Below are 11438 nucleotides of genomic sequence, written 5' to 3'. Positions count from 1 at the left end.
CTGCGGCGACCAAAGCCGCTTTCATGGACTTCGATACGACGCCGCTTCGTTCCGAGACTAGCGAAACCAAAAGGTCGGAGACTGGGGAAACGACGTCGAATAAGAGGTCAGAGAGTAGTAGTAGTAGTGTGAGCAGCGAAACGGTGTCGTTCTCTTCGTCTTCGTTCTCTGTGACGAGCATTGAGGAGAGTGCAGTCTCGGACGACCTTGACGAGATCGTTGAGTTACCGAGTCTAGGCACCACGAGTTTAAACGAGTCAAACGAGTTCGTGGTTTTTGACTCGTTGGAAGAGTTAGTGTACATGCCTCCTTGGTTAAGTGGTACGGATACAGATGACTTTACGTATAACAACAATGGTTCGTCTTCTTCTTCTTCGTTGAACTCATCAGTTTTCGAATCTTGGAAACACTTTCCCTGAAATAGTAATATTGTTCTGTTTTTTTATTTTGTGGGGGGGTTAAGTTTTTTTTGATGGGAGTCTCTGTGTTTTTGCGTTGCGTGAGATATCTCTTTAATTAAGATGATGATGTTCTTCTCATTCACCTCGTACTCGTAGTCCGGTTATGGGAATGTAAGTGTGTATATTTTGCTATGGGTTTAGCCGGAAATAATGTGACAGTAACCTTTCTAGTTTTCATTTTTTGTTATTTTTTCAATTTTGCAAGATGGGTAGATTCTCTCAATTTACACCAAAAACATGTTGTCTGGTTTGTATTAATGTCGACGATGAGTCACAATCTGAATTCAAGAGTAGTACTCTGTGTGCCTGTGTGGATTGTTTGAAAAAAATGAAAAAATAGGCATATGGTCTCAAAGCTTGGACAACATTTATTTCGATGTTTGACATACTCTATTTCTTCGTAGCAGTTCAAATTTTCACATTATCTAACGCTTCCACACCAAAAAAAATAAAATAATAACTAGTACTATGAGCTTAGACTGCTTAGTTAAATACTACTTCCAACTTTCCAAGTATCACAAATTGATAGTATTAAGTAAAAAAAAAGTCAAACGGTAGATATGTAAATCTCATCAACAATTTGACGGGTTTGAGACAAATTTTGTAAGCATGACTTTTTCTTGCTTTACAAATTTGTGACCGGTTTTATGTCTACAATCGATTTCCAACAATTTTTATGTAACTTTTTTTTTGGCCATATGCATTATTTTTACAAATTATTTATAAATATAAGTTAGTTAATCAGTAGTATGTATAATTGTCACTCTCCAGTCTCCTAATCCTAGTTTTATTCTTTAATACAAACATGCCTACGATCTCTAAAATGTTTTATTTAGAGAGCTATTTGATTAATAAATTGGTTTCGTATGGTTTACTTTACAGAGATTATATAATACTGTAAACTGACAGTGAATCTAAATATCTATAAAGGAAACAGACGTTTCAGAGAGTTTTTTTTCCCCCCATGAAATTGTGAAGGGTAACGTCCACGTGTATTTATTATTTTTGTGTGGAAGCCAATAAAGTCTGCTTTCAATTTGTCTCCATGGGAAATAAAAAGTTACTACTACTATTCAGTTTGTAAAACAAAAAGAAAAAGAAGATATGGACAGAAGTGAAGTCAAATTTAATTGGTCCAGTTATATATCATCACTCTCTCTAGTCTCATTGTCGTGTTCCCAACTGCATCTCAATTTTATTTTGTCCTTTTAAAAAAGAAGCAAGGACGAATCATTGGCCGATGATAGTACTGATCAAGATAGGTCCTTATAAAACCCACCGTCTAAGTAGATTTAACATTTTTTAAGTGTGCCTGTAAGATTTTAACGGATTCATATACAAAATATGTTGGATCCCAACTACATTTGTTACTTGGTGCAACTGAAGAGATTATCTCCTTAAAAACCCCGGTGGTAAATGGCAGTTCTTTTCTTCCTAAATTTTAAAATAAGCACTCTAATTCATGTTTACCAGAGGATTTAACAAGTCAATTTGGAATATGAGTCATGGTCAGATTAATATGAGACTAGAGAAACTGTCATTTGTAATAGACCATTCTCTTGTAATGTACATAAACTTAAACATCATGCACCGTCCAAAAAATCAAAACGGTCCCTTGTATACATGCACGTCTTGTCTATTGACAAATGGACGAGTATATGTGAAAGGTTAAAAGGAGAAGAGCTTACTTACAAAGTTACAAGTCTTTATCACAATTCACAAGTTGTGAATCAAGTGCTGGAGTGGAGCACACACATTATATTTAAATTTAGAACCCATATAATTCACAAGTGGGATTTCGTATTGGGTTACCATCGACGCATAAAATCTCTTCGCATGAATTATTGCATTTTGCTTTCCAGCAACACTTTTTAAGTAAAATCCCATTTACTTTATGTTCCTATTCATTGATAGCGAAATCCTAACAAGAGTGGCTCCATGTGTATTTAGTGAGTTTTGCCATATTTCAACTGTTGTGTCGGTGTTATTATTATTGTTATTTTGGCTTGTTTATATGGTATTATATAGCTTGGTGAATTCTTATTTACAAGACGATGTTACATCGCAAAATGACTAGTGTCCCAGACTCCCGCAGTATTAGAAGAGTGCAAAATAATCCATATTTTTGTTGTTAAGTTGAAATGATCCACATCTATGGTATATCGTAAAAAAAATGTCTTTTAAAGCAAATGAACCGCGATGTACTTTCTTCTACTAGAATCTCTCCTAGTCCTAGTTGCACTCCTTTATACGTTTAATATTTGCTAATTGCAATATACCATCAACCCCATTAGTCCACAATTTTTTTTAATTTTTTTTTGTTGAGTAAATAATGTTGTCAACGTTATAAACACCTTATTAAAAAATAAATTTAATCAACAAACATTAGGTGAATAAATATAGTAATCTTTTTCCTAAAGGGTTTATAAAGTGGACAACGTTTAGCACATTTTTTTGTGTGTTTGTAGATTTAGTAGAGATTTGAAAGAAAGAAAAAAAAAAAAAAAAAAAAAAAAAAAAAAGAGACATTGTTTAGCTTAAACAATGGAGTAGTTACTTGTCTAGTTGATGTCGTGTAAAGCAAACCACATCAACATGACAGAAGAGAATTAGTAGATTTAATTTGGTGTTCGAATTAGTCTATGAGATAACTTATTCCTGACGATTTTGTTTCTGTCTTATATAAACGATGTTGAGGTCGATAGGGTTGCCTGTATCTTGACCATTACGCTCTCGTCCTATTCCTATAGCTTATATGCATACATACTTGAACCAAGTGGACCAACAACGAGTTTGGACTCGAGAAAAAACAACTGATCGGGAACAAAGAGAAACCTCTCTTGTTATGGAGATTTTTAGAGTTAATTTAAACATAAACCATCAAGATTATGGTTCAACTCAAGCCTAATCTTTTTATTTACGAGCTGAGTTCCTTACTTGCGTGTGAATACATTTTAATTGGACAAAACTCCTTCTGCATCATCATCCACTATACAAGTTTGAGATGTACAACCGTGTTCTCAGACCTCTCTTTTTCTCTCGACAACACTTTCGCTGTTAGAGGAATAGAAGAATCATAGAGAAAAGAAATTAATAAATTGGAGAAGACGACAATGCGTTCTCTGCTTCGGTGGGCTCTGTTTTTTATAAAAGACCAACTGCTCAAGCGTCCAGTGTACAAGTTTGTCACTGATGATGGGCTTGGGCATCTACCTTTCCTTTTTGGTTTACCTCTTAAGTGGAATTTTGGCAATTCGTAACCTGACCGCAATTCTAATCACTTCATTCATTTTTTTTTTAAATAATGTTAATCCATTCATTTAGTTCATAAGTCATAACATGCTCCATCACGCATCTATCGTTTGGTGAAATGACTTTCTCATTCGTTATCTACTTATCTTAATTTGATTGTAAGTTTTCAGCAACAAGAATTATCATGATATGCATACTAAATCTAGGTTTTGCCCAAAAAGATAAAAAGAAATTAAAATATCGAAAAATAAAGACCAGCTAACCCGATCCGAGTCTAAAATACTATACCCCTCACCTAATTTTTTGAAACCAGGTATATCGAAATTAAGTTTTTTTAATTCCTTTTTTGTGAAAGGTTGATATTATATTTTCACACATGCATTAATTTTACTTGTTAATTAGAACCTGGATCCTGGATCTTTTTTTTTTTTTTTTTTTTTTTTTTTTTTTTTTTTTTTTTTTTTTTTTTTTTTTTTTTTTTTTTTTTTTTTTTTTTTNTTTTTCGAGTTTTGAAGACTAAGATTTTGTTTAGGTAGCTAGAGTTGTTAGGTTTTTGCAACGGATTTTCTTTTGATGATGGAGTTCTTTCCTATGGAGAACAATTATGCTAATTTGAAATACGATCGAGAGTTGACCAATGAAACAACATATAAAATTAATCAATTTAGATATTATCTTGAACAAATATCCCTAAGGGGTTAAGACGCACCATGTTGAACCATTTGTCGGAGTCTTACGAGTGATAATTAAAGAACTTCCAGCAAAGATGCAACTTCCTACGACATTCCCTTCACCTAACACCAAGTTTAAAAATATATATATTTTTAAAAAAGTTTAGTATTTAGAATAAACCTGTTTTCTCATGTATGATTGTTATAGTATTATCCCATAAAATAAAGAAATGGAAACCCTAGCTGATAAAGTTAGTGCTGTCTTTTTTACCTTTTACTGTTATAGTTTCACGTACCGACAAATTTGTTAAAACTAATATAAAAAACAAAATTGCCCACTAATAAAGTCATCTTTGTTATTTGTTGAACAATACTAATATGTGGGAATGAGTGTGTTTAACTCTGTACAACAAATGACGACAAAAAAAAGCCTTGTATAACAAATTAGAATAGATATTTCAGGATTTCATAAACAGAATTGCTATTTAGACTTTTTAATCCTCGACCTTAATTGTCATGAATATTTTCCCGACGTTTATAGAGCTGTATCTTTTCATCTTTTGATTTCTCTATCAATCTTCTTTTAGCTAGGTCTTTGAGCTTTATGGACCACACAACACGTAAATTCTGTTGGTTCGGATTATAAAATATACACACATATATTTCAAGAATAAAACACACTTTATTTTTGTCAAACAAGATATACAAACACTATTAATATTTTCCCCCCCGTCAAAACACTACTTATTTTTGAAACTTTGCAGTTATCGTTTTTATTAATAACGTAGGATTATAAGTCAAAGTCTTAATTAATCTTATGACACTGATTTTTTTTTTGGCAAACATCTTATGACACTGATATGCTGATGTTTATGGGTTAAATCGCGAAATTTAAACTAATGACAACGTTTCCCCAATCCCCACAATATACATTAATATAATTTACTTTAAGAAGAGGGCAATAATAACTATAAAAAAAAATTATATATGGAGCTTTCTTTGTGGGGAAACCCTGATTTTGTCCGCCACAAGTGAGCAAAATCAATAAAAAAATGTTGTTTGATTTTGATACTTTGTAGGAATCAATTGGGGCATGAAGAGACATTAAGCAATTAAAATAAGGGCGTTGAATACATATATACAATTAACGAGTTCTAAAATGCAATTCATCTCATGCACCGTGACGCTTTAGTGATGGCATTTTTAGGGTTTAGTGGCTCATGAAAAAATTTTGTTTTTCAGATGTTTTCTAGATTTTCAATCATTAAAGGTAGCATTGGACCAAAAGAGAAAAAATATTTAAGACCCGAATTTTTAAATCCAGAGATTTCCCACTAAAATTAAAGAGAAGATGCATTTCCTAATTCTTTGTTATCTTCGTAGATGACTAAATACATTCGATAATAGTGACATGACTCATGGGTTCTATCACATTGCATCAGCAATGTAAACATTAAAACTTGACAATGAAATATCTGTCAATCTATGTGCTGGATTAATCCGATTAACATTGTATCAAAACCCACTAAGAGTGACGCACAATGTTAATTTAATAACTAGAACCACGAGCATTAAGTATTGTTTGTGCCAAATTAGTAAATCAAATATTACTTAGTTAATTCTTGTTTAGCTTGTATCTTCCGCTCTCACATGATACCTGCGAACTGCAAATAAAAAATATGTATATGTATTTAAATGTTTTTTTTTTAGTGACTAAATGAGTACATCTCTATATACTACATATAGAATTAGAAGTATCTTGAATTCAATATTATTAAAGTACAATATATTTTTATTTTTGGTGAAAGAAAGTTAATAATAAAACTGCTTAAGGTGCTGAGTTGACATCTAATATAATAAAATAGGGTTACAGCCTCTAATAAGCTATATCTATCTACCACGTAGCACATTTAATCAAATACATATAGCTCACACTTTAAATATAAAACTCAAAAATATATTTTCAATTAATCCATAAATAAGACATTTAATCATACACTTTAAAATTAAATTTTCTTATATAATAAAGTAGGATAACTCCTAAAACTTTCTTCCATAGCTTGACATGTGGTTACTGTAAAACTGACATCTGTCTGAAAACCTTATTCACCAAAAATTTAACTAAACTACCAATAAAACATATTTAATCAAATAAATATAACTCACACTTTAAATATAAAACAAAAAAATATTTTCAATTAATCCAAAAATAAGACATATAATCATATACTTTAAAATTAAACTTTAATATAAAACTAAAACAATAATTTCAATTAAACCATAAGTAAACCACATTTTATCTTATACATTTAACTCACAATTTAATAGAAAACTGAAAAAAAAAAATTCCAATTAAACCACAAATAAAACACATTCAATCATTTAAATTTAACTCACCCTTTAATATAAAGCTAAAAAGATTCAATCAAAACAATAAATAAAACACATTTAATCATATACATTTAACTCACACTTTAATATTAAAACTGAAATAAAATAAATTTACATTAACTTTATTTCTCCACTCGATTTTATTCAACATACAATAAATTAGAATTAACTTCCATATTTTTTAGTTTCTAAATTGTAACTCTCATCACTTGCTATCCTATAAATACTCATTTTTCATTCTCTCATTCTCTTTCACTTCATCTTAGATATTATACATTTTTTGTGTTTTTGTGTTTTTTTGTTGGTTGGTTGATTGGTTATTGTTGTATGTGTTAAAAAAAACAAATTAAATATTATTTTAAAAGCTTAATTATAGATTTTAGTTTTAGAGACTATATTATATGTATCTTACTTTTTTTTTTGAAGATCCATCTCTATTGTCCCAAAAACAGACATTCTCAAAATGAACCTATAAAATCTTACAGGTCATTTGTCCATATTTCAAATTTGTTCTCTAATAGCATCTATTGCTTAACTAAAGCCTACCATCCTCCTATTTCATTACTAAATTACCAAAGATTTCATAAAATGTAGTAATATCTAAACTCTCCTACAACATGAGCAACACATCCAGTTTTGAATCCCAATAGCTCAAGAACCGACGCTCTATTAGGTGATTAGTCACATGTTTAACATAGATAGATGAATTGGCTTGTCTTACCGGAAGAAAAAAAAACATAAATAAATATTTTATATGTAGATTATATTATATTATATTCAGCTGCTTCCATCAGCTAATCTCTATTTTTGCTTCTAAAATATCACCAGAAAAATAACCAAAAGTTGTTATGGAAGAATCTGATGAGAGTTTGGTGAGTAGCCGACAGTCTGATCGTGCCATGGAAGATGATGTACATAGCACTCTCTCATTGAAAATACACAAGGGGATTCAATGTTTAAACCTCTTTTCTTATCAGCTTTGTTCTGCTTTTTATTTGATGTTTTGTTTTTTCCTGGATTTTAATATATAAGCCAATAATTAACAAAAGTGTTTTTATATTACTCAGAAAATAATAAAACAATTCCTCATATCTTTGTATTGTATTCTTATATATGAGCTTCAAGAAGATATCTGAGCTTTACGCACGCTCATACCACACAAAACAAGCCTACTATCCGTCCTATCAAGCTTAAATATTAAATTATCACTCTATTTAAATTAATTCTTAATGCAAACCTTCAGCTCAAACTTTTATGACTACTTTTAATTTTAACTTCCAAAACTATTGCAAATAAGTATTACATTCCAAATACAAATTAGGAGAATACATTTATTTTCATATTTCCAAAAGCATATATTTGGGCTTACGATTTATTTATGTTTAAACTAAATTTGATATTGAACTACATCCCAAATTATCAACAAAATCTTCCAAACAAAAATAAAGGTCATCACCTATATAATTAGTGTTCTAATATCATACTTACAAAATATAGTACCTCTTCTCAAAAAGTTATTATTAGCTATTAAATATTAATTCATGTGCTGATTATGATAGAACTGTGACAACCCGTCCCGCGGATCCCACTAGCCCACACTAGCCGTCCCAATCAATTGGTGACAGCTTGTCATGTGGGAAGGTTGTTTAAAGGGTGAGGACCAGGGTTCGAGGAACGTCTGGCGTACCAATAACCTACTGGTGGATTTGGATGAACATTTCCTTTCCACAATGAGGGATTAAAATCGATACCCTGTAGAACTAGCTTCGGGCATATGGGGATAAGCTAGCGATGGGCTAGTATATCATATGAACATGTTTTCACCTAGAAACTTAATACAAGAAATGGAATTTACTAGCATTTTAATGAAGAAGGGAAATAACCGATAATGATTAAAAGAAGTGATTATTCTCAAGACTAGAGACCCATAACAGATGAAACAAACAAATGTGGCAAACATATGGACCCAATTAATGGTCATGGACTTTGTACTATATAATTTAAAATTCTAATATGGTAAATTAATATGATATGAAATTGGATTATCTTCATTCTCTCTTTTGAACTTCTTTCCATTTTCCCAATTGGGTATATGGACTAGGTAAAATAATAGAAGGCCATGTACCCAAACCAGCAATAGAAAAGTAGAAATACATAGCAACCAAGAAAAATTAATGTTTATTTATTTTATGTCAAACAAAAGTGCATATATTCTTTAGATTAATAATCCGACATACCGATGAAAGTGTAAGACATTTCATATTGTTATACAAATATATGTACAGACTGCTATATACGACATGTTTTGATAAATGACATGTTTCATAAAATCATTATATTCGATTATCGTATTTACGTTTGTATATGTAAACGTTGCGTGTACCAAAGGTGATTCTTCAAATAGCTAAATCAAAGGTGATTCTTTTGTTTGAACTTCTAAATCTCACACAAAAATACAAGAAAAGTCAAATAATGTGGTTTCTCTGTCAGCCTAATTATTTGTTTCTTCCAAAAAAGGTGTCTGACCATATATAAGAAACCCACTTGAATCAAACTCTATGCTGGTTTTTTAATTTCTTAAACTATATATTGATCGACGATTGTTTTCAGCGGCGTATTATGTTCATTTCGAAGCATTCCCTGTCAGTCACACTATTCAGCTATACTCCACCAATCATATCGGTCTCTCTCGTTCCAAAAACATAGCTAGCGAGGTTATTTGAAATACGGGAAATAAAAGCAAACTAAAACAAAGTACCAACAATTTTAGAGATAAAAAGACTTTTTTTTTTTTTTTTTTTTTTTTTTTTTTTTTTTTTTTTTTTTTTTNATCATTTTTAAGGTGTTAATATAGTACTATTTCTTTCCTTGTTTTGTTGATTATCTAATTTATGCGTTAATTCAGGAAATAATCATACGATTTCCCAAAATGTTTAAATATACACCCACTTTGCATGGCCCATATAAACAGTGTAAACGTAAAATATAACTTATCATCACACATGTTGATTAACCTTAAAATTACATTCGTGGACTTGTAAAAAATCGAGTTCGCCCTAGCCTCCTTCTTCTCTCTGGCACAACCCCCGAGATCTGCTCCCCCGGCGGCGTCGAACCCGATCGGCGCCGCTGGGCCTTGTTTTCTTCTTCTCTGTGGCTTCCTCTTCCTCTGTAGTATATTTGCTCTCAGTTTCTGACCTCCCGGAGATATGTTGAGATTTCAGATCTCATCTCCGCCGCTATTTCAGCTTCAACCATCGAGTTCTCACCGCTTGGTTTTGCTCGAGAGACCCATCAGTGTCCCTCTAGACTCGGTCTCCGTCTATTTCACCACCCCCTTAAGCCGTCAAATATCGCACCTTACCGCTCCTTGGATACAAATCTCACCAAGTACGGAAGCTCTGTTTTGACGCCGGCACCGGTGAATCGTCTGACGAAGAAAACCGCCTCTTTGGTGACTTCTGCTTCTCTCTCGGTAATCCTCTGTCCTAGGTCTAGTCCCCAATCTTATTCTCAAACCCTGGAAGATAGTTTGCATTGGATAAACTATAGATATAAATCATCCTTGACCTGGAATTGCCTTAGACCCCATGATCTTAATTGCATATTTAGACCAAACCGCCTAGTATCTTTGTGTCCTGCTTGGTCAAGTCGAGTTACACTCGGTAGCAGACCATTAGATACTTCGATTGTGGTTGTATCCCCCTTGTGTCAAGGCTGTTTATTTAGTTTGGTTTGGAAGCTTGCAATGCATCGCTTTGATAATGATGTTGATCCGCCATTTGGTTTATCTGTATTGCTGGTTCTCCCTGATCCTTTACCCTATCTATTATCATTAACCCAACTGTTCCAGCGTCAACTTGTAACTAGGTCCAGTCTGAATTCCACTCTTCCCCTTTCTAGTCATTGGTTGCTTAGATTAAGAATACCACTAGGCCGAAGACTACTAGTGAACCTTAATCTGCATCCTTTGCTTCATTGGCCCAAGAGTCTATTAAGAACCCTGTTACTAGAATCAATTAAGGATGACACTCTAGAAGGAGACAGTTTAGGGAAGCTTGGCATTATGATCCCACCTCTAAAGAGTGGGGGTTACCGAGGCTTTACCAACTCTCCACTTACACCTTGCCTATTCTCAAAGACCTTTAAACTGCTAATCAACTACTTCTTGAAGTTCCCTCACATTAGCTTGAAGACTAGTGGCATTATGACCCTCACTCCAAGGAGGAGTGGTTACCACAACCTCTTTAAGTACTCTTCTAGCAACCTTGGACCAACAACTACATGTGTAGTAACCGGTCTTCAGAGCCATAACACCCCTGCTCGATCTCTTGGCAACTCAGCTCTGCCAATTTCACCTCCGCCCAGTCTTCGAAGTTTCAAGACAGTGGCTCCCTGCTCCTTTGACTTGCTCAAGGAGTCTGCATCGGTTTGTCTTGATCTCACAAGCTCCATATTGCTCCTAAGCAAGTGGTCCACAGCTCTCAAGCTTTTCATATCGATTGTCTCTATCTACCCCTGTATTTTTATTGCTCTATGCTTTGTTCTAGTTTACCTTGTGTTGTACTTTAAACTATCTATTTGAATGGAATGAAAGCATCTCTTTGATCAAAAAAAAAAAAAAAAAAAAAAAAAAAAAAAAAAAAAAAAAAAAAAAAAAAAA

At 32.7% G+C, this 11438-nt stretch overlaps 1 protein-coding gene across 1 annotated transcript in view; it reads left to right on the top strand.

The window, feature by feature from the left end:
* The window catches only part of LOC104729988 (ethylene-responsive transcription factor ERF043-like), a 1644-nt gene extending 993 nt beyond the window's left edge, over positions 1–651 (top strand). The window contains exon 2 of the mRNA XM_010449041.2: positions 62–651. Coding sequence (XP_010447343.1) covers positions 62–419 — 358 coding nt within the window. The 3' untranslated portion in view covers positions 420–651. The remainder of the gene's footprint in view (positions 1–61) is intronic.

This window comes from Camelina sativa, chromosome 12, assembly GCF_000633955.1.
Source record: "Camelina sativa cultivar DH55 chromosome 12, Cs, whole genome shotgun sequence".
Classification (NCBI taxonomy): Eukaryota; Viridiplantae; Streptophyta; class Magnoliopsida; order Brassicales; family Brassicaceae; genus Camelina; species Camelina sativa.
Note: the sequence above shows the minus strand (reverse complement) of the source record. Positions and strands in the feature narration are given on the sequence as shown.